Source organism: Emys orbicularis, chromosome 20 (genome assembly GCF_028017835.1).
Source record: "Emys orbicularis isolate rEmyOrb1 chromosome 20, rEmyOrb1.hap1, whole genome shotgun sequence".
Taxonomy (NCBI): domain Eukaryota; kingdom Metazoa; phylum Chordata; order Testudines; family Emydidae; genus Emys; species Emys orbicularis.
The window spans coordinates 795599-817766 of NC_088702.1; the positions used below are offsets into that span (position 1 = coordinate 795599).

The following is a 22168-nucleotide window of genomic DNA, read 5'->3' on the forward strand; positions in this document are numbered from 1 at the left end:
CTCAACTGCCCTGCTCAGCCCCCCTCTGCCCCCAAACAGCCCCATATCCCTCTGCCCCCCAACTACCTCGCTCCCCACCCCCTTCCCCCAAACTCCCCCTGATCCCTCTGCCCCCCAACTGCCCCATTCCCCCATGCTGCCCCAAAGACCCCGATCTCTCTGCCCCCCAACTGCCCTGTTCCCCTGCCCCCAAACACCCCGATCCCTCTGCCCCCCAACTGCCCTGTTCCCCTCCCCCTGTCCCCAACACCCCCTGATTCCTCTGCCCCCCAACTGCCCTGTTCACCCCCCCGCCCCCTGAATGGGCTCTGTCCCCGCCGCCCCGCTCCCCACCCCCTCCCCCCAAACACCCTCTGCCCTGCTCACCCCCTGCTCTGTCCCCCACCCCCTCTGATCCCTCTGCCCTGCTCACTCTCCAGTCCCACCCCCTGTGTCCCCAAATCTCCCCCAAGCCCCCACTCTCTGTCCCTTTTGTCCCCCCCCAGCCCCGCAGTGCTGATCATGGGGCAGGAGGACGGGGCTAACAGGAGAAGCTTCTACTGCTGCAAGGCTTCAGGACGACCCAGATGGGCCGGGGGCCGCTTGGAGATGGCGGGGGGACCACCTTTGAATGGGGAGTTGGCTCCACACATCTGGGGCTGGAGCTGAGTCATACAAAACTCTGGCCATTAACTCTGGCTTGAATAGACTGGGAATGGCTGAGTCATTACACTACTTGAATCTACCTGCCTCTGGAGATTTCCATTACTTGCATCTGAAGAAGTGAGGTTCTTACCCACGAAAGCTTATGCTCCCAATACTTCTGTTAGTCTTAAAGGTGCCACAGGACCCTCTGTTGCTTTTTACAGATTCAGACTAACACGGCTACCCCTGATACTTGAATCTATTTCCTTATGACTATCCTTACACCTCTTGTCAACTGTCTGTAACTGACCATCTTGATCATCACTACAAAAGGTTTTTTCCTGCTGATATAGGTCATCTTAATTAATTAGCCTCTTAGAGCTGGTATGACATCTTCTCTGTATGTATATATACAGTATCTCCTCACTATATGTTCCATTCTATGCAGCCGATGAAGTGGGCTGTAGCCCACGAAAGCTTATGCTCAAATAAATTTGTTAGTCTCTAAGGTGCCACAAGTCCTCCTGTTCTTTTTTCTGGCCTTAGTGGTGCTGGCTCCCAGCTGCTCTCGCTGGGTCACAGGCATTGGCGGGGGGGCCTGGGGAAATGGGGGGGACCAAAGATGGGAGGGGAGAGTTGAGGATCAGCCCCTGCTCTGCAAACACCAGCTCCCCGGGACTGCCCCGACCACAGGCTGCCAGCAGGAGCAGCAGGCTGTTATCCTGACTGTGCCCCAGCTGCTAGAGGGGGACAGGAGACAGCCACCAAGGCCAAGAGCAGCGTCTGTTTAATGAGCCAGGAGCCCCATCCTGGGGAGGAACCTCCCGCTGGCCCCCCACGCCTCAGTCCGCGTAGGGCATCTGCTCCTCGCTGCTGCTGTCTCCAGACAGGGGCGCGTGGCCGGGGCTGCAGGCGAAGCAGACCTGCCCCATGTCCCTCCAGCAGGGCCGGCAGTAGATGGTGCCGCAGGTGGGCGTCGGGCACGGCTGGGAGGTGCGGCTCTCGGGCGAGCCGCACAGCACGCAGTACCGGCGCAGGCAGCGGCGCAGAAGTGGGCACCAGAGGTAGAAACGCTCCAGCAGGGGCTTCTCCTGCAGCAGGGACAAGACCAGGGGTTCTAGGCGGGCATGGGCAGTGGGTCCTTCTCCCCAGGGACTGGGAAAGGCCGTTTCCCTGGGGCTTTTGCTTGGCATCCTCCCCCGCAGCCCAGGCCGGGGTCTTGTCCTGGCTGTGGGGTCAGAGTGGGAGCCAGAGCCCGTGATGGGACTTGGACAGAGCAGGGGAAGCCCTGCCCTGGAATTTGGGACAGCAGACAGAGTGGGGGAGGAGCAGAATAACACAAGCTGGGGAGGGCTGTGCGGGGAGGGGTGGCCGTCCACCTGTGGCAACGGGCGTGGAACATCTCCCACAGATGGGCGAGTGTGTGCACAGGTGTGCAGAGGGTGTGTACAATGGCTCCCCCATGCATGTGTGAGCATGTGCACAATTGTGCAAAGGGGTGTGCGATGGCTCGCACCATCTGGCGTGAGTGTGGCTGCTGTCTCCACAGGTGCCCAGAGGCGCGTGTTGCCCTGGGCGTGCAGAGGTGTGTACGTACGTGGGGGCTGCAGGGCCCTCCCCTGCCCCTCGCCATCCCCGTGCCCCGCCCAGCCCAGCCCGACGCCTGCACTCACGAAGGCCTGGTGCCGCCGGGCATGCCGGGCGATGCGTCTCCTCTGCAGCCGGACGAAGGCCTGGCGCTTGCGTAGCAGCTCGTTGTACAGGAAGAGAACCCGCTTCTTCTCCCGCTGGCCGGAGGGGAGAGCCTGAGGGGCCGTGGGGGCAAGGAGGCAGAGCCCCTCCCCCAGCTCCACTCCCCTGGGATCTGGGGGTGACCCCACCCCCAGGAGTGTGGGGAGAGCAGGGTCAGCCCCCAGCCCAGGCAGGGGGCCCTGGCTGGAATCTACCTGGGCCCCATTAACAGAGACAGGAGGGAGGGCGTGTGGAGGGACCAGAGGGGAGATGGAGGAAGAGGGGAAGCGTTGGAGGGTCAGGGAGTTGTTGGGGATAGAGGGGAGGGAGGAGTCACGGGGGGGTCTCAGGTCAGTGGGGGGGACTCGGGGGTGGGGGAGGGGTCACTGGGGTCTCAGGGGCAGGATTAGGGGTCAGTGGGGGGTGGGGGGCTCACCTTGGGGAAATAGAAGGCAGCAATGACGCGGCGCAGGCGGTGGGCATACACCTGCCCCAGACACAGCAGCACCAGGGCCCCCAGAGGCAGACAGCTGGCCAGGTAGTCGCTCTGCGTCATGGCTTGGGGCTGCGGCAGGCAGGCTGCGGGGCCGGACAGACAGACAGGGTGAGGCCTCGGCTCCGTGTTCCCCTCGTCAACCCGCCCCAAGCAGCCGGAGCTCCGAGAAGGGGAGAGGGCGCTGCCCTGGGGTCTCGCTCGGGCTGACCCCAGTGAATTTCCAGAGGGAAGGGGGAATATCTACAGGGAGTGAGCAGGGCCCAAGGGTCTGGAGAGCGGCTGGGCTTGGCCTGGGCAGCAGCCCCCCGGATGGGCAGAGATGGGCCAGGCCACGGGAGCCTGCGCCCTCAGGATCCCTATGCCTGGGGGGTGGGCACCCTCCATGTGGGGGAGGGGTGTCCATCTCCCCCACCCTCACCCAGGTTAGTCGATTCCAGCGCCATCTCGGAGGACGTGTTCAAGGCGCCGATGGTGCTTCGGAGCAGCCGGGCCAGCAGGGAGCGGCCCCCGACCCGCACCTCCAGGTGGTGGCTGCCTGCAGTGGGCAGAGAGTCAGGGTCATGGGGAGGGGGACCCTGGGACACACGCACAGGTGGGGGGTTGTAGAGGCCTAGGGAAGGCAGGGAGGGGAGTTGGCGAGCCCTGCCTGTGGGGCTGGAGTGCCGGTGCCCCCTACCAGACGTGAAAGGCACTTGCTGCTGCTGGAGGGAGGCCATCATCCAGAGATGGTGCCATGGGGCTGGGGGCACTGCCCCCTCTGGGGACGGTGCCGTGGAGCTGGGGAGCTGTGCCTGTCCCTGAGGACGGTGCCGTGGGGCTGGGGGCACTGCCCCCTCTTGGAACGGTGCCGTGGGGCTGGGGAGCTTTGCCTGTGTGACGGAGCAGGGAGCGGGGCGGACTGACCTGGGGATGTCGCAGGGGAGTTTTACTGGGACTGTCTGCATGGGGGATGGGAGAGCAGGGGTGACTTCACTTGAGGGACGATACCTGAGCCTGTAACCTGAGCTGGGAGGGGGATGGGACCAGGTGACACCTTTGCCTGGGAAACTGGACAAAGGCTGGAGGAGCCGAGGGAAGGCTGGGGGAGACGGCTGGAGGGGGGTTCGTTTGGAGCGGTCTGGGAAAACGAAGGGAACCCCAAGGATGGGATCTAAGCTCCCTGCCCCCCAGACTGGGACCTGGCTGAGGGGTCCTGGTTGTACCTACAAGCTCTGCTTGGGACTGTGTTCCTGTCATCTAAATAAACCTGCTGCTTTACTGGCTGGCTGAGAGTCACGGTGAATTGCAGGAAGTGGGGGTGCAGGGCCCGGACTCCCCCACACTCGGTGACAGCCTGTCCCTGGGGACGGTGCCATGGGGCTGGGGGCACTGCCCCCTCTGGGGATGGTTCCATGGGGCGGGGGAGCTGTGTCTGTCCCTGGGGACGGTGCCATGGGGCTGGGGGCACTGCCCCCTCTGGGGATGGTCCCATGGGGCGGGGGAGCTGTGTCTGTCCCTGGGGACGGTGCCATGGGGGGGGGGCGGCTGCCCCCTCTGGGGATGGTTCCATGGGGCGGGGGAGCTGTGTCTGTCCCTGGGGACGGTGCCATGGGGGGGGGGGGGGGGGGCGGCTGCCCGTGCCAGGCACTCACTGCGGAAGGAGTACTGCACAAAGGAGTGGTGCCGGATAACGCTGAACATGGTGTAGAGCACATGGTCGAGGCCCCAGGCCAGCAGCAGGAAGAGCAGCGGGGGGATGCACTCCAGCAGCTCCAGCGTCTGAGGGGGAGGAGAGCGTTACAGCCTCCCCCGGGCCCCTCGGCCAAGCAAACATCCCCTGCTCCCAGCCCAGTGCTCCCCCAAAGCACACTGTGCGATGCTCGGTCAGCGCCAGCCGCCAGGGCTCCCACAGGGGTGACGCCGCCAGGCAGCCAGGAACAGCCTGTGCCAGGGTGGCCCCCGGCCCCCACTCACCAGGCTCTTCAGCTCGGGCGGCTGCACGGCTGGCCTGCAGGGGAAGATCACGCCGGAGACCTCGGCCCGGCGCAGGGGCAGCAACGTACGCTTCTTCTGGAGAGACAAAGCAGAGCACCACGGGCTGGCACCCAGGGCCTGCCCCTCCCGAGGGCCCTCACCCCACCTCCCGGCCGGGGCACTCGCCTGGAATGGCAACAGGGGGCAGGGCAATTTGTGGACTGTCTGCCTTAGACCCCATCCCCGAGCCCTCCGATCCCCAGCCCGCGGCTCCCCATGCCCTCCCCGAGCCAGGCCAGGTGCCCTCACCTGCTTCCAGCGCCGGGCGTCGAGCTGGCGGAAGTAGGTGGTGACGTAGAGGTTGTCGAAGCGGATGTCGTGGTTGTAGTGGTTCGTGTAGGAGAAAGCGCTGGGAGACGAGTGAGGGAGCTGAGACCTGGGGCCCCGCTGGGCCAACCCCCCCCATGCTGGGCACTGCCAGACAGGCACATGGGGCACAGGGCCCCACCCCTTGCTGCCAGGGGAGGCCTCATCCCAGTCTGCACACAGCTCGTCCACAGGTCGCAACGGGCTTTACAAAGTCAGGATCCCGGTCTCCGTTTTACACATGGGGAAACTGAGGCATGGAGTTGTAACAGGACTTGCCCCAGGCCACCCAGTCTCCAGAGCCCCAGGCTGTGCTCTACCCCCTAGGCCGTGCTGCGTCCCATAACATCCCCCCAGGGCATGTGGGAGTGGGGGCTCGGTGCCATCCCGTGCAAGGGAATGGAGCCCGTCCCCTGCCCCCCGCGGGCCGGCGGCCGAGCTCACGAGATGAAGACGAAGAGGAAGGTGCAGGAGAGCAGCAGGCGCAGCACGGAGATGGCCTGGCCCAGCCGCACGCTCTGCTGACGCACGTGCGAGGTCACCTCCTCGGTGAGCCGCTCCCGGGACACGTTCACGCCCACCAGCGTGTCCTGGGCCTCGTGCTGGGGGGCAGAGAGCCAGTCAGCGGGGGCGTGCAGCCCTCCCCAGGGCCCCAGCAGGCGTGGGCGCTGGGCATCTCACCTCCGGGGGCACTTTGTACAGGGGGGGCTTTCTGCACCATTGGGGCCTGGCCGGGGGGAAAGGTCAGGCTCACACCCCGGGGGGGGCACTCGTTCTGCCCTAGAGTGATGTGGGAGGTGGTGGGTGTCACATCTTGGGGGGAGGGGTGGGTGTCACACCCTAGGGATGGGGGAAGGGCGGGCGTTACATCAGGGGCAGGGGGAAGGGCAGGCGTTACATCGGGGGCAGGGGGAAGGGCGGGCGTCACACCCTAGGGATGGGGGAAGGGTGGGCGTTACATCAGGGGCAGGGGGAAGGGCGGACGTTACTTCGGGGGCAGGGCGTTCACACCTTGACGACCAGCTGGGCGCTGAAGTCCTGGCTGATACCGGCCACGGAGCCGTTCACCTTGTCGTAGGTTTGGCCGAAGTTGCCCTCCACGGGGATCTTGTCCCTGCACCAGGCGTGCATCACTGGGGGGGGGGGGGGGGTGAAGTGAGCTGCATGGAGTGGGGAGCCCCCCACCTGTCCCCCGTCGTGGGCACAGCCCCACCTGTCCCTCAGGGCCGCTAAAGGTGTGGGCGGGCTTCCTGGCTCTTCTGGGCTCAGAGCTGGATGCTCTGCCGGGGTCTGGCAGCACCGGGGCCCCAGATGGGAGAGGGTCCCAGCGTGAGGGGGGGGGGGCGATGGAACGAGGGTCTCTCACCCTCTGCAGCAGGCCTAGTCCTTCCCACCGCCCACGTCCCTGGACCTGGACACGCAGCAGCCCTGCTCCCCCCAGCCCGGGGCTCCCAGCTCCTCCACCGTGGGGTCACCCTCTGGCCCCTTCCCCTCCCCCACCGCTGCCCCCAGCCCAGGGTCTCCCCAAAGACTCACCCTGCACCATGTGGCAGAGGAACTTGAACTTCATGGGCAGGCAGAGCAGGTGGCTGATGAGGGGCACCGCAACGCGCCGCAGACAGGCCTTGTGCTTGGCGTCGAACCAGGCCTGGCAACGCCCGATCGCCTCATCAATCACGTCTGGGGGCGGGGGGGGAAAGCAGGTCACTGGAGCCTCTCGCCACAGCCCAGCGCAGCCCCCGGCTCGGCCCCACAGAGCGAGCGGAGCCGCAGCCCTGCCTCGGCCCCCGGCCCCCCACAGCCCGCCTGGCACTGTGCCCCCCACTCCCGCGCAGCCTGGGCACACTCACATTTGCAGCGCAGTTTGGTTTTCTGCTCGTACAGCTGCTGTGTGCTGGGGGCGCGGTGCCCCTGTGCCTGGCGCGGGCGCCTCACGCCGTACCCCGCCTCGCTGGCCACCTGCTCGTTCAGCCCCGCGAACGCCTGCGAGACGTTCCGGGTCTCCGCATTGAGGGTCTGCCCGCCCTTCTGCTGGGGGAAAAGGTGCTCACGGGGGGGGTCTGCCGATGGGGGGGACCCCACCCTGGGCTGAGTGGGGGACCCCCAGGAACCACCACCCAGTGCAGCTCCTGCCCCACTGCCCTTACCCCAGTGCCTGTCCTCAACTGCCCAGCTCATCTGCCCGCCCCAGCCGGGCTCCCTGGTATCCCTGTGCCGCCCCCCCCCCCCGCCAGGCTCCCCGGTGTCCGTGCGCCCCCCACCAGGCTCCCCGGTGTCCCTGCGCCCCCCCGCCAGGCTCCTCGGTGTCCGTGCGCCCCCCCAGCTGGGCTCCCCGCCATCCTGGTGTCTTTGCCCCCCTCCCAACCAGGCTCCCCAGTGCTCCAGGCCTCCCCCCTCAATCCCCCATGCTCCCTCCACCACACACACTGTGCCCGCCCTGGCCCGAGCTCCTCATTGCCCATCCCAGCCGGTCTCCTGCCCAGGCTCCCTGCTCCTCACCACCATGTCGCGCAGCACGGCGCGCAGGGGGGCCGTGGACACCCTCCAGATCTGCCGGCTGTGGTTGATCTGCAGCTCCACGGTGCAGCCCATGGAGCGGATCACCTCGTCCAGGTTGTGCCGCATGTTGGCGATGGGGCCTGGGGATGGGCCATGCGGCCAGGTCACAGCCCCCGGCGCCAGGGGAAGGCCTGGGGCCAGAACCACCTGGCAGCCCCCACCCTGCGCCAGAACCACCTGGCAGCCCCCTGCTGAAATGGGGTGAAAAACTCAACCCCCCCCCTTGCCATACCCCGAGTGAGGGTGCAGTGGCTGGGGGTGGGGGTGTCACACCAGGTACCTGGTGAGGGCGCAGTGAGGAGGGGGGTGATATTATTGACACAAACTGGGACCATATAGATCATGGTTGCAACCAAGGTCCTGTAGTGGCACCAAATCTTGTACAAAGGAGATCAAGTAAAGTGTCTAAGACAAGGTTCTGGTTTGCTGGGTATGATGATGCTATCTGGGTGCATGGATCTTTTTGTATTTAAAGTTATAAGTATCGGCTCTAGACTGTCTGTATTTCCAACTCCGTGCTGTGCTTCTGGGTGACACCCCAGACAAGTTGGTGTCAGCTTTGCCTAGCCTGCTCGATGGCCCATTACGGACCGTCAGCTACACACACAACCGACCCACTGAGAGAAGCAGATACACCTGGTGACTCAGCAAGACATGCAGGGACCTGCCCATGGACAGAACTCGGAGGTTTTCCAGGCCATGTGCTGGGCAGCTTGTCTTTTGAACAAAGTAAGAGAAGTCACATGGCAAGAGACTATAAAAAGCTGCTGCAGCTCCTCCATCTTGTCTTCAATCCTGCTTCTTGCCTCTGGAGGGACTTTGCTACACTGAAGCTCTGAACTAAGGACTGAAGGACCCATCCCAGCTGGGGATGTTCCAGAGACTTGATTTGAACCTGCAGCTTATCCCATCCCGGCTACAAGCCTGAACCAAGAACTTGGCCATTACTGTATGGAATTGATTCCATGTAACCAATTCTAGCTCTCATCTATAATTCTTTCTTTTTATGAATAAACCTTTAGATTTGAGATTGTAAAGGATTGGCAACCGCGTGATTTGTGGGTAAGAGCTGATTTGTATATTGACCTGGGTCTGGGGCTTGGTCCTTTGGGATCGGGGGAACCTTTTTTCTTTTACTGGGGTGTTGGTTTTCATAATCATTCATCCCCGTAACGAGTGGCGCTGGTGGGGATACTGGGAAACTGGAGTGTCTGAGGGATTTGCTTGTGTGACGTCTGGTTCGCCAGTGGGGTGAGACCGAAGTCCTCTTTGTCTGGCTGGTTTGGTGTGTAAAGGACCTCAGCTTTGGGCTGTGACTGCCCTGCTCTAAGCAATTTGTCCTGAATTGATACACTCAGTTGTGTCCTGCCAGAGGCAGCATCGTTATAGTCGGGGGGGGAGGTCACCCCCAGGTGCCCAGTGAGGGCGCAGTGGGGAGGGAGGGGTCACACCTGGTACCCAGTGGGGGGGGGGTCACACCAGGTGCCCAGTGAGGGGGCCCCGCGCCCACCTATCTCCAGCCTTGGCCTGTCTCCTTACCGTCATAGACGGCAGCCAGGACATAGGTGAGCAGGTAGAGCCGCCCCTCCTTGCCCAGGAACTTGGGGGCGACCAGGAGGCTGGCGCAGCGGAAGTGCGGGGAGATGCCCCAGCCCAGGGCACTGACACCTGCAGGGGAGAGGGGCTGAGAGAGCTGGTGGCTTCTCCCCACAGCCTGCGGCCCAGCTGGGCACCAGTCAGGCCCACAAGGCACCCCCCCACCACAGGAAACACAAACAGCCCTGCCCTGGGCACCTCCCCACCATGGGGCACCCACCCACCATGGGCACCTCCCCACCATGGGGCACTGCCCCCCCTACCATGGGGCACCACCCACCATGGGGCACTGACCCCCTGGGCACCGACCCACCATGGGGCACTGACCCCCTGGGCACCCACCCACCATGGGGCACTGCCCCCCCACCATGGGCACCTACCCACCAGTGGGCACCGACCCCCTGGGCACCCACCTGCCAGCCCGTACATCAGCTCAATCTTGTGACCCTCGTCGAGGCTCATGGGGAAGATGAGGAGCTGGGAGAGGCCTGGACAGCCAAGAAGCTGGAATGTGGGAGCCACCCTGAGCCCCTCGGGCCCTTCCCTGCCCACACATCCCTCCCTCCGGCCCCACACACGCCCCGCCCCCCAGCTGTGCCATGCCCAGGAAGGCCGCAGCCTGGGCAGCGCAAGGCAATGGCACCGCTTTAACAAAATGGGGTTGGAGGCTGATGTAGCTAAACTGGGGTGACCCCCCACCCCAATATCCCCCCGATACCCCAGTGCCCCCAGACACCCCAACATCCCTGTTGTCACCAATGCCCTGGCATTACTGGCCCCCATCACAGGCTCCCAAGCAGCCCCTCCGTTTTACCCCCCCCCCCACAGCAGGGACCCCAAAGGCCTCCCCAACCCGCCTACAAGTCCCGGCTGGACTCACCCAGGGCCAGGAAGCCTCCAACGCCTGCGCCCAGGAAGAACTTGCTGAGGCAGAACTGGTCGGGCTGGCTCCAGAGGAAGCGGGCACAGCAGGCGGGCAGCAGGCCGAGCACGGCTCGCTTCAGGGCTGTGGGGAGAGACAGGGGTTAATGCCGGGTTTCCCCAGGGCGCCATGGGGGGCTGCCCCGCCAGTAACAGGGCGCTGGGATTCAAGGGGCTGGGGCCCAGGCCAGGATCCCTGAGGGTGGGTCTCACTCGTATTCGGCGGTTTCTGCCGCCTTGGTCTCCCCATGCCACCTGTGCTCTCCTCCCTCCGCTGTGGCTCCAGGGCTCCCTGCGCCCGCCAGTGCCCCGTATCCCGGCAACGGGCAGCAACGCCTGGGGCTCCCTGCGCCCGCCAGTGCCCCGTATCCCGGCAACGGGCAGCGACGCCTGGGGCTCCCTGCGCCCGCCAGTGCCCCGTATCCCGGCAACGGGCAGCGACGCCTGGGGCTCCCTGCGCCCGCCAGTGCCCCGTATCCCGGCAACGGGCAGCGACGCCTGGGGCTCCCTGCGCCCTCCAGTGCCCCGTATCCCGGCAACGGGCAGCGACGCCTGGGGCTCCCTGCGCCCGCCAGTGCCCCGTATCCCGGCAACGGGCAGCGACGCCTGGGGCTCCCTGCGCCCGCCAGTGCCCCGTATCCCGGCAACGGGCAGCGACGCCTGGGGCTCCCTGCGCCCGCCAGTGCCCCGTATCCCGGCAACGGGCAGCGACGCCTGGGGCTCCCTGCGCCCGCCAGTGCCCCGTATCCCGGCAACGGGCAGCGACGCCCGCCATGGAATCCTGCCCGAGTGAGACCTGACCGGGCCCCGGTGCCTGTGACTCTCCAGGAGTGGGACACCGGGTCCCCGCACCACTGCACAGCTGCCCCCATCCCCACACACCCCGCTGCCGTGGCCCCTTGGCGTGTGCCACCTGCCCCAGGCCAGACTCGAACGCAGAGCCCCACAGACTGGGCTGGTAAGAAGGAGAAACAAGGTCCCCCACTAGCTGGTGGGGGCCAGGGCCAGCTGGGTTCTACCACCCCAGATCCGCATGGGCCGGCCCCAGCCTCGTCCGCAGCGGGGCCCAGTTGATCTGTGCATCACACAGCCCCCCCGGACCAGCCGAGCTCAACGCCCCCCACAGGCTGAGCAGGCAGGAGCCAGACCCATGCCCACCCAGGCGTGCTGAGAGCCGGGCACGTAGCGGGCACCTGGAGCAGGAGAGAGCCAAGCAGGCTGGGGGTGGGGCGGGGAGGAGGCTGAGGAGGGGTGGGGAGAGGGGCCGGGTCTGGAGGTGTCTGGGTCCCAGTGATGCCTCGTCTCTCCGCAGCCCCGGGCCCCATTCCGTGGGGCGAAGTGGAGGATTGGGGGGTCCCCCCCCACCAGCGCCAGCTCCATGGGGCTTGTCTCAGCTCTCCGCAGGGCCCTGGGCACGTCAAAGCAGGGCCCGCGGCCCAGGAGCAGGAAGGGCAGTGGGGGGCCAAGGCTGGCGGGGGAGAGCCCCGTGCGGGGCGTGGTGCGCAGCGCAGGCGGCTTCGCCCTGGGCATGACCCTGGCCAGCCTCTACGGTGCCCTGGTGCTCTTCGCGGAGAGTTACAACGTCTGGTACTGCCTGGTGTCCACCGCCAGCCTGGGCGCCGGCCTGGGGCTGGGCATGGCCTTCTCCAGCAAGGTGCGCGTTACCGTCCTGCTCATGCTGCCCCACGTCTTCTCCAGTAAGTGCCCCCCGCCAGCCCCGCCCCCCCCCCCCCGATCCCACTGGGCCGAAACCCAGTGCTGGGATCACCCGGCGTCACCCTCATGCCCCCTGGGGTCCCCTGGCCCCAGCCCAATATACCAGCCGTGCCCCTGCCTGGCACACCGCGAGCGGCCACAGGGAGTGGGCAGAAGTGGGGACAGCTGTCCTGGTGCCACTCGCCCCACACCCTCCCCCAGCGCCCAGCTCCCAGTCTGCCCCCCGTGGCACCCTGCATCCCCCCCAGACCCTGCCCTGCCTGCCCTACTGACGCCGTGGGGTGACTGCCGCCCCCTGCAGAGCAGGGGAAGCACATGCTGCTGCTGGTGGCGCTGGGCATGGCCATGCAGGGGCCCTGCACCAACATCCTGCGGAACTTCGCCCGGGCGGCCCAGTCCGTGTCCTGTGGAGCCGAGCTCACCCTCAACCAGACGGCCGAGCTGCTGCAGAGAGCCAGGGAGCCGCTGCTCAGTGAGAGGGGGGGCAAGGGGGGCAGGGAGGGATCCATTGTGGAAGCTGGGGGGAGGGCTAGGTGTTTCAGGGTATTGGGGTATCCCGTGGAGGGTGCTGGGGGGCGCCCCATGTGGGGAGCAGCGGGGGGAGCCCTTGTGGGGGGGCTGTTTCCTGGGTGCTCACCGTGTCCCGCCCCCAGGCGCACTGACCAGGATCAAGGCCATCGCCCAGAAGGCCAAGGTGGTGGGCGACCGCGTCCGCAAGTTCTTCCGCTCCGTCATGGACTCCGTGCGGCACGTTGGTGAGTGGAGGGGGGGGGGCAGCCGGGACACGGCACCGACAGCGACCGCCTCCTGCTGGCCCCCCACAGCCTGGGTCAGCTCAGCCTGCGGCCTGCTCCACCCGCCCCCTGGCCAGCCCCCCACCTGCTCCACCTGCCCCCTGGCCAGCCCCCCACCTGCTCCACCTGCCCCCAGCCAGCCCCACCCAGGTCAACTCAGCATGCGTCCTGCCCCCTTCCCCCAGCCATAACCCCCCACCTGTCCCACCCTGCCCCATCTGACCCCACCCCCTCAGCCACCTGTGATGAAGTGGGACTGTTCTTAATGTTTCCTCTGAATACTGTGTGGGTGCCTCAGTTTCCCCCCTGCATTGCTTAAGTCTCCAGTGCGCATAAATGGCCGACACTCTGTATCCTGGCAACAAATGGCCAGGGTCCTTCCCCCTTGCAAGGAAATAGCTAAAGGTGAACAAAGAGATCAGGTGACTTCCTGGCCCGGGAAAGAGACAAAGCCCAGAGAAGGAGGGGCTGGAGGGGGTTTCAGTTTGGAGGTGCCTGGGGACGGGGAGTGAGGGCAGACGGGGGTGTCTGGCTCGCTGGGCCCCAGAATGGACCCGGCGGAGGGATCTACAAGCTCTGTTTTAGACCCTGTTCCCGGGGATTCCGTGACAACTGGTGGGAGAGGTGGGATGTACTGCACCCCGTGAATGGCGCTTCTTGCAGTAAGTGACTGGGGAGCAGTAAAACAAAGCGGGGAAAGGCCCTGGCCATTTGTTGCTAGGAGACAGAGTGTCAGCCATTTATGCACACTGGAGACTTAAGAAATGCATAGGGGAAACTGAGGCACCCACACAGTATTCAGAGGAAACATTAAGAACAGTCCCACTTCGTCACACCACCGAAAACCCCGATCCACCCCCTCTGCCAGCCTCCGGCCTATCTGACCCCTCACCCTAGCGAGCCCCCAAACTGTGACCCTCAACTTGTTCCTCCATGCCAGCCTCCAGTCTGGGACCCCATTCACTACCCCCAGCCAGCCCCCAACCCCAGTCCCCTGACCTGTCCCCGCACCCCTCCAGCCAACCCTTCAGCCAGCCCCACCCTGCTTCCGTTCTGTGTGCTCCCTAGGGCCGGGGGACGTAGGCACCAGCCGTGGCTTGGAGCAAAGCCCATCTCCTGTGCTCCACATGGTGCCCCACGGCGCTGCCCTCACGCCCCAATCCCCCCCACAGCCCTGTCGTCATGCCCCCTCCCCTGTGCCCCAGGATTCCGCCTTCGTACCCTGTCTTGCGACCCCTTACTCACGGCCATCGTCCCTAGGCCACCTCGCCCACCCTCGGGCTCCTGCCCTGCTGCCCCAGGGTGCCCTGCCGCCCCAGGGTGCCCTGCCATGCCGTCCCCACAGCCCGGGCCCTGCGGAACGTGTGGTACTGGCTGGTGCACGTGGGCGAGGTGTGCAACCAGGACCTGGGCGCCCCCTACACCAAGTGCCTGCGGCTCTTCGACACGGCCAAGGATGAGTGTGAGCGCGTCATCCCCGCCCTCTTCTTCCTCTGCTACATCCTCCTCCTCTTCAAGCCGCTCTGCGGCCTGGCCAATGGTGAGTTCCCTGGGGGCAGGGCCAAGGGTGAGTTCCCTGGGGGCAGGGCCAATGGAGAGTTCCCTGGGGGCAGGGCCAAGCGTGAGTTCCTTGGGCGGGGCCAAGCGTGAGTTCCCTGGGCGGGGACAATGGTGTGTAAGTACACTGTGGTGGGGACAATGGTGTATGAGTGTCTCCAGGGGGCGGAGCCAACAGTGAGTACCCTCCAGGGGGCGGGACCAACATCTCCAGGGGGCGGGGCCATGCTCAATCATAGAATCCCAGCAACGTGGGGCTAGAAGGGACCGTGAGGGTGCAGCCCCGGGCACCGAGGCAGGACCCGGTGACCCTAGACCGCAGAGTGTGGGGCTGGCTACGGAGCCCCCCAGCTCACCTGGGCACAGCTCCCCCCATGCAGCCTCCCACTTTCCCCACAGCGCTCCTGGTCTTCTGCGTCATCCCCCAGTACGTGCAGCCCTTCCTGCGCAGGAGAGTCGTGGCCCGTGAGTGCCGGGGGCCGCAGCGGGGTGGGGGGGCATGTCCCCAGGACGCAGCCCTCCATGTGCTGGGGGAGGCACTGCCGTGTAGCCCTGGGAAGGGGCAACCCCCCCCCCCCGCCATGTGCTCAGCAGCACTGCAGTGCCCAGCATCCTTTTGCCCCGGGCCTCAGCCCCCCTGCTCTTCCCCCAGGTCTCCCCCCTCCTCCAGCCCACTGGGGTCTCCCCCACCTGCAGTCACTCTGCCCCGCAGGCCTCACCCCTCCTGTGGCTTTACCCCCCCCCACCTCTCACCCCCCCCGTGTCTCTGCCCCCCCAGTTTTCACCCCCCTTGTCTCTGATCCCCCCAGTACTCACCCCACATGGCTCTGATCCCCCCCAGTTTTCACCCCCCCGTGGCTCTGATCCCCCCCAGTTTTCACCCCCCCCCCGTGGCTCTGACCCCCCAGTTTTCACCCCCCCTCGTGGCTCTGCCCACTGCCAGTTCTCACCCCCCCCCCGTGGCTCTGCCCACCGCCAGTTCTCACCCCCCCCCCGTGGCTCTGACCCCCCAGCTGTCCTGAAGGTGCTGAGCCGCGTGCGCAGGGAGTTTGAGTTCAACATCTCGGCGGTGCACCAGTTTGACGTCAGCCTCAACTCCACCAAGAGCCTGGCCCAAGTGGCCCTGGACATCATGGAGGCCGTTGGCCTGCGGCTGCAGCCAGCCCGCGAGGTGCTGGGCCTCTTCGCACACGTCTCCACCTGCATCCTCCTCTACCTGTACCTGCAGTGAGTGCATCCCTGAGCCCGACTCCGGGCTCCCAGCCCCCTGCTCCAACCGCCAGACCCCACTGCCCCCCAGAGCAGGGGGGAGAACCCAGGAGTCCTGGCTCCCAGCCCCCTGCTCCAACCGCCAGACCCCACTGCCCCCCAGAGCTGGGGGGAGAACCCAGGAGTCCTGGCTCCCAGCCCCCTGCTCCAACCACCAGCCGCCACTGCCCTCCCAGAGCTGGGGGGAGAACCCAGGAGTCCTGGCTCCCAGCCCCCTGCTCCAACCACCAGCCGCCACTGCCCTCCCAGAGCTGGGGGGAGAACCCAGGAGTCCTGGCTCCCAGCCCCCTGCTCCAACCACCAGCCGCCACTGCCCTCCCAGAGCTGGGGGGAGAACCCAGGAGTCCTGGCTCCCAGCCCCCTGCTCCAACCGCCAGACCCCACTGCCCCCCGGAGCTGGGGGGAGAACCCAGGAGTCCTGGCTCCCAGCCCCCTGCTCCAGCCGCCAGACCCCACTGCCCCCCAGAGCAGGGGGGAGAACCCAGGAGTCCTGGCTCCCAGCCCCCTGCTCCAACCGCCAGACCCCACTGCCCCCCAGAGCTGGGGGGAGAACCCAGGAGTCCTGGCTCCCAGCCCCCTGCTCCAACCGCCAGACCCCACTGCCCCCCAGAGCTGGGGGGAGAACCCAGGAGTCCTGGCTCCCAGCCCCCTGCTCCAACCACCAGCCGCCACTGCCCTCCCAGAGCTGGGGGTAGAACCCAGGAGTCCTGGCTCCCAGCCCCCTGCTCCAACCACCAGCCGCCACTGCCCTCCCAGAGTTGGGGGGAGAACCCAGGAGTCCTGGCTCCCAGCCCCCTGCTCCAACCGCCAGACCCCACTGCCCCCCAGAGCAGGGGGGAGAACACAGGAGTCCTGGCTCCCAGCCCCCTGCTCCAACGGCCAGACCCCACTGCCCCCCAGAGCTGGGGGGAGAACCCAGAAGTCCTGGCTCCCAGCCCCCTGCTCCAACCGCCAGACCCCACTGCCCCCCAGAGCAGGGGGGAGAACACAGGAGTCCTGGCTCCCAGCCCCCTGCTCCAACCGCCAGACCCCACTGCCCCCCAGAGCAGGGGGGAGAACACAGGAGTCCTGGCTCCCAGCCCCCTGCTCCAACCGCCAGACCCCACTGCCCCCCAGAGCTGGGGGGAGAACCCAGGAGTCCTGGCTCCCAGCCCCCTGCTCCAACCACCAGCCCCCACTCCCCGTCCAGCGAGTCCTGGTTCCCCACCGCTCCCTGTGCCGTGCCCCCCTCAGCCTGGTGTCCCCGCAGGGCCCTGCTGTATCGCAGACGGTACCTGCACGACGACGACTTCGACAACATCTACATCACGGGGCGCTTCCTGGCCATGGACGTGCTGCGGGCGCGGCAGGGCAGGCCCACGGTGCTGCCCCTCTCCACGCGGGAGAGCACCAAGTACATCTGCCCAGGTAAGGGGCTGCGGCAGGGCCGAGCGGGGAGCAGAGGGGCAGGGCCTTGGGCAGAGGGGGCTGCTCCCGCCCGGCTCCCACCCGCTCTCAATGGGGCTCCCTCCTGCCTGGCCCAGGCTCCCCGTTCCTGTCGCGCCGGGAGCGCTTCGGTTACAGCCTGGCCCTGGCCGGCGTCCTACGCCACGTGCTCCTCGGCCTCGCCCTCATCCTCCTCGACTACGGGGTCTTCTGGCTGCTCGACCTGGTCCGCTACCAGCTGCATGGCGAGATCGTCGCCAGGGGTGAGTCCCCCGGCCCAGCCCCGCCCCCCCCGGCTACCCTTTGGGGCTGCCCCCTTAGCAAGGCCCACCTGCCCCTGCTGGCCCCAGGGATGGCACATTGGGGAGCGGCACGCAGCCACTAACCCAGCCCTGCCAGAAACCGGACCCCCAGCCACTACCCACCTACACCTGGCCCCGCCAGCCGCTGGGCCCCCAGCCGCTCCCCGCCCACACGCAGCCCTGCCAGAAACCGGGCCCCCAGCCGCTCCCCGCCCACACCCGGCCCCGCCAGCCGCTGGGCCTCCAGCCGCTCCCCGCCCACACCCGGCCCTGCCAAAAACCGGGCCCCCAGCCGCTCCCCACCTACACCCGGCCCCACCAGCCGCTGGGCCCGCAGCCACTCCCTGCCCACACCCGGCCCTGCACTAACCTGGCCCATCTGCCCGCAGCCCCCGTAGTGATGAGCGTCAGTGTGAATGGGACGGGCTACACGGGCGAGATCTACCGTGACCTGGTCTCGGCGTTCGACTCCCTGCAGCGCGGCAACGTCAGCGTCCTGTCCCGCCGGTGCCGCCTGCGCCCTGCTGAGCCGGACTACCGCACCTACCTGCTCATCGGTGACCTGCCGGGGCGGGGGGGCACCCGGGCACTAGCCGTCACTGCCCGCGCTGTCTGAGCAGGCTGGTGCACAGCCAGGTGCACGTGTGTGTACCGGGGGTGCCCATGTCAGTGCGTGTGCAAGGCCCCGCGTGCCCGGCCCTACGGCTCACCAGCCCGCACGGGAGAGCTGCACCCACAGGGTCAGCCTCAGCCCCCCTCCATCAGCGTGGCTGGCAGATGCCCCCCACTGCGCCCAGCAGCCCCTTGCCCCCACATTGTGCCCCCCTGCTGTGCCCCAGCAGCCCCTCACCCCCCCGCTGTGCCCAGCCCCCTACGTGTGACTGGCGCCCCCTCCTGCTCACAGGACTCATGTACGGCGTGTGCTTCTTCATCGCTATCTTCGGCAGCTACGTGGGGCGCTTGCGCAGGGTCATCTGTGCCGCGTATTACCCCTCCCGTGAGCAGGTGAGACCCCCCGTTAACCAGAGGGACTGTAGGCCCGGGCCCTTCCCTGGGCCCTCAGCATGGGAATCTCTCCATCCCTCCCCCCCCAGCCAGGACATGGACCCTTGCTATGGACCTGCCCCCTCCCCACTGAGCCCCCCGCCCCATGCCACTGACATGCCCCACCCACCCAGCCCCCTGCCCCGTGCCTCTGACGCCCCCCCACACCCAGCCCCGTGCCGCTGATGCCCTCCCACACCCAGCCCCTCGCCCCATGCCGCTGACACGCCCCCACACCCAGACCCCCGCCCCACCCCGTGCCGCTGACATGCCCCCCACACCCAGCACCCCGCCCCACACCCAGCCCCTCCCCCTTATGATTATCCCAGGCCCAGCCCCCCCAATGCTCACCCCCAGCCCCCCACCCCCCCCGGCGTCCACCCCTTTGTGCCCTAGGAGCGGACGTGCTTCCTCTATAACACCATCCTGACGCGGCGGACGGGCCTGGCGAGCTCCCTGCTCCGGGCCACGAGGCAGCGGGCGGCCGACGAAGGCCACACCAACCTGCTCCTCATCCTCGCCTCCAAGTAAGGGAGCCCCCCCGGGCCAGCCCCCCGGTCTCAAGCCAGGTGCCTGGGCAGGGTGGAACCGTCCCCTGGGTCTTTCCATGTGTGGGGCTCACGGGACCCATCCCAGGCCCTGGCGGCCAGCTCGCCCCATTCACCCCTGGGGAAGGAGCCAGGAGGCTGGGCAGCACCAGGGCCCCTGACTGGCAGATATGGAGACCTGAGGGGGGGCCCATGGGGCAGCTCACGCCCCTGAGCCACTCGTGCGAGGGGTGGCGTTACCCCCTCTGAGATCCCAGGGCTTGTCCCCGCCGCTGTGCATGTCATGTGACCCCCACCCTGAGTAACCCCCTCTGTGCACACTGCGTGACCCCCTCACCATCGCCCTGCCGTGCAATTTCCCCTCCGGTGCAGGTTGAGTCACCCCCATACCCCACCCTGCAACCCCCCACTGTGCAAGCCCAGTGACCCCCCTCCTGTGAGTGACCCCCCAGGTCACCCCCATACCCCACCCTGCAACCCCCACTGTGCAACTCCCCATTGTGCATGCCCAGTAAACCCCCCTCCTGTGAGTGACCCCCCCCGGGTAACCCCTATACCCCACCCTGCAACCCCCCACTGTGCAACTCCCCATTGTGCATGTCCAGTGACCCACCTCCTGTGAGTGACCCCCCCGGGTAACCCCTATACCCCACCCTGCAACCCCCCACTGTGCAACTCCCCATTGTGCATGTCCAGTGACCCACCTCCTGTGAGTGACCCCCCTGGGTAACCCCTATACCCCACCCTGCAACCCCCCACTGTGCAACTCCCTATTGTGCATGTCCAGTGACCCACCTCCTGTGAGTGACCCCCCCGGGTAACCCCTATACCCCACCCTGCAACCCCCCACTGTGCATGTCCAGTGACCCACCTCCTGTGAGTGACCCCCCGGCTCTGTGCCCATAGGTTGCCCCTGTGCGCCTGGTTGGCGCGGAGGATGGGCGTCCACCAGCAGTACTGCATGGGCTGTGGGCGCATCAGCGGGGGGGCCGCCAGCCAGGACTTCATCACCTGCATCACCCCCGGCTGCAGAGGTAGGAAGCGGGGCGCAGGTGACAGCGAGGGGAGGGGAGCCTGGGACTGAGGGGGCAGCAGAGGGCAGGGCTGGAGGGGGAACAGGGGTGGGTGGGTGACACCTCCCCCCCCCAGGCAGCCAGAGCTGAGTCTGATGCTCCTCCCTCCCCCCCGCTGCCCTGCTCCCCTCCCCAGGGATCTACTGCAGGGAATGTTACCAGCTGCTCAGCAACGTCTGCTCCATCTGCATGGCCCCCCTGGCCTACCAGGGCGACATGGATGAAGAGATGTGAGTGAGGGTGGGAGGGGCCCTGGGGGCACCAGCACCCAGTGCCCACCATGGGGCACAGAGCCCACGGCAGGGGGGCTGGCATCAGCTGGGGGCAGGGGCATCATGGGCACGGCTCGCGTGGCAATGCCACGAGAAGCCCCGGGGGAGGGATGACATCTCCCCTCCCATTGGCTGCCTGCCCCACCGTCCCACCTCCCTGGGCAGGGCAGCCAATCAGCTGCTGAAGGAGGCAGGCAGTGTTCTTGCCCCCTCCCTTCTCATGGGGTGGGGGACAGAAGAAATCGGATCTCAGGCTGGCTCTGCTCCAGCCCCCCGGCTCCTCTGCCTCCCCAACGCCCAGCCTAGGATGGGGAGAGGGGACCCCAGTGTAGCCCCCCAGGCCTGGGAAAGGGGGTAAAGAGCCCCTGGAGCTACAGGAGGAGCAGAGGTGGGGCTGGGTACAGAACTGATGGGGGGGAAGCGGAAAATCACTTTAATGAATCCGAGAGCCCTGGAAACACTAATTGTCCCACACAGCGCGGGGGCGGGGCAGGGAATAAAAATCAAAACACCCCAAAACCCACCACCTCCTCTATATTTACAGCTCTCCGGCGCGTGGGGGCCAATCGTGTAGCATTGGGGGGTTGGTGCATTATTTCTGCCCCCCTCCCCCCCCACGGCTGGCACTGGCCGTTTGCTGCCAGTCGTTTAGAGCTCCAGCTTGGAACATGCCAGCTGGGGAATGGGAAAGGGAGGCTGGCATCGCTGGCTCCCCCCAGGGCGGGGGTCCAGGCTGTGGGCGGGTGAGAGCCGAGGGGCCCAGCGGGAGGAGATGGCTCCCCTGCCTCAGCCTGGCCCTCGTCCCCACAGCGACTCCAGTGACGAGGAGACAGTGGGGCTGTGGCTGGATGCCACGCGGGCGCTGCGGGGGCAGGAGCAGGAGCAGAGGCGCCGGCTGCGCCAGCTGCTGAGGCAGCGCCTCCGCCAGGCGGTGCAGGGCCAGGGCTCCGGCCGGCGCCTGCCCCAGGAGTTGGCTGCGTGGGTCTGGGCCCAGCTGGAGGAGGATGAGAGTGGAGACAGCACTGGGGCCAGCACGCCCAGCCCCATGGCAGTGGCTGACGACAGTTCCAGGTGAGCGGCTGGGAACGGGGCAGGGGCATAGGCCCAAGGGGGGCAGGTCCAGGTGCCAGGGCCCATAGGGGATAGCCAAGAGGCCTATGCTCTAGGGGAGGGCTCTTGCCTGCCCCACACTGCGTCAGCCCAGGCTGCCTTTCCCCCCGTGTTTCCAGCCTCGCTGGGGCTGGCGCTGCAATCTGGCCCCTGCCCGCCCGCCCGCCGCCACTACAGCCCGGCCTGAAAGTCAGGAGGGATTTCGCCTAGGGGGCAGCTGGGCCAGAGCTGGGGAGGCCTGTGACCTCACGCAGGGGGTCTTGCGGGCACCCACACATGGCCCGGCCCGGATTTCCGAAAGACAATGTTGGCAGCCGCTGGGCGGGGCTGAAGGGCTGTGGGGCGGGGGCTCCCAGCCCCGGAAGAAGCAGAGAGGGGAGGAGGGAGAGCAGGTGCACGGGGCCCAGCAGGATTGCATGGGAGGGGAGCGCAGGGCCTTCAGCACCTGGCTCCCATCTGCCAGCACTGATCTCACGGGCCTCCTCTCTCTGCCCTGCAGCGACCTGGACTTCAGCTACCAGGACCAGCCCGAGGGCAGTGACGGGGAGGGAGGGGCCCTGCTGGGGCCCAGCCCCCCAGAGCCGGGGGAGCTGGAGGAAGTGAAGACGATCCCAGATCCCAGCCAGTGAGGGAAGCAGCAGGAGCCGGGCCCGTGCCAAGGAGACAGATGCACCGTGCGGGTGGGGGCACCAGGCAGATGGTCCTGCCCCCCAATGCCTGGCTGCATCCCCCCATCTCTCTGGGGCCAGGGGCTACTGTTACCCTAGAAACCCCCATTTACCTCCTGCCCCACCAGGGGGCGCTCTTGACCC

General features: G+C 66.9%; 2 protein-coding genes across 2 annotated transcripts; one reads left to right on the plus strand and one right to left on the minus strand.

Moving 5' to 3' along the window:
• Positions 1 to 1466: 1466 nt before the first annotated feature.
• Positions 1467 to 10496, minus strand: DCST1 (DC-STAMP domain containing 1). The gene is made up of 16 exons (XM_065420382.1): positions 10460 to 10496; positions 10206 to 10331; positions 9739 to 9813; positions 9269 to 9397; positions 7670 to 7809; positions 7021 to 7198; positions 6707 to 6850; positions 6182 to 6303; positions 5615 to 5772; positions 5114 to 5213; positions 4805 to 4900; positions 4483 to 4609; positions 3270 to 3386; positions 2792 to 2934; positions 2298 to 2411; positions 1467 to 1715 (listed from the first exon to the last, which is right to left on the minus strand). The coding sequence occupies exons 1-16, from the start codon at positions 10494 to 10496 to the stop codon at positions 1467 to 1469; spliced, it is 2055 nt and encodes a 684-aa protein (XP_065276454.1).
• On the plus strand, positions 10495 to 21985 carry DCST2 (DC-STAMP domain containing 2). Its single transcript, XM_065420383.1, has 17 exons — positions 10495 to 10522; positions 10606 to 11035; positions 11651 to 11943; positions 12264 to 12434; positions 12616 to 12717; positions 14102 to 14296; positions 14713 to 14778; positions 15327 to 15540; positions 16832 to 16989; positions 17106 to 17270; positions 17699 to 17866; positions 18214 to 18314; positions 18750 to 18880; positions 19808 to 19935; positions 20111 to 20204; positions 21057 to 21317; positions 21856 to 21985. Exons 1-17 carry the CDS (start codon positions 10495 to 10497, stop codon positions 21983 to 21985), a joined length of 2835 nt encoding a protein of 944 aa, XP_065276455.1.
• The last annotated feature ends 183 nt before the right edge of the window (positions 21986 to 22168 follow it).

Coding starts and splice junctions, on each gene's coding strand:
- DCST2 (XM_065420383.1), top strand. CDS start 10,495: ATGCCACCTGTGCTCTCCTCCCTCCGCT. Junction 14,297..14,712: donor GCTCTGCGGCCTGGCCAATG/GTGAGTTCCCTG, acceptor CTTTCCCCACAG/CGCTCCTGGTCTTCTGCGTC. Junction 14,779..15,326: donor GCGCAGGAGAGTCGTGGCCC/GTGAGTGCCGGG, acceptor CTGACCCCCCAG/CTGTCCTGAAGGTGCTGAGC.
- DCST1 (XM_065420382.1), bottom strand. CDS start 10,496: ATGGGGAGACCAAGGCGGCAGAAACCGCCGAATACGA. Junction 6,851..7,020: donor AACCAAACTGCGCTGCAAAT/GTGAGTGTGCCC, acceptor CCCCGCCCCCAG/ACGTGATTGATGAGGCGATC. Junction 5,773..6,181: donor GCGCCCAGCTGGTCGTCAAG/GTGTGAACGCCC, acceptor TCTGCCCCCCAG/CACGAGGCCCAGGACACGCT.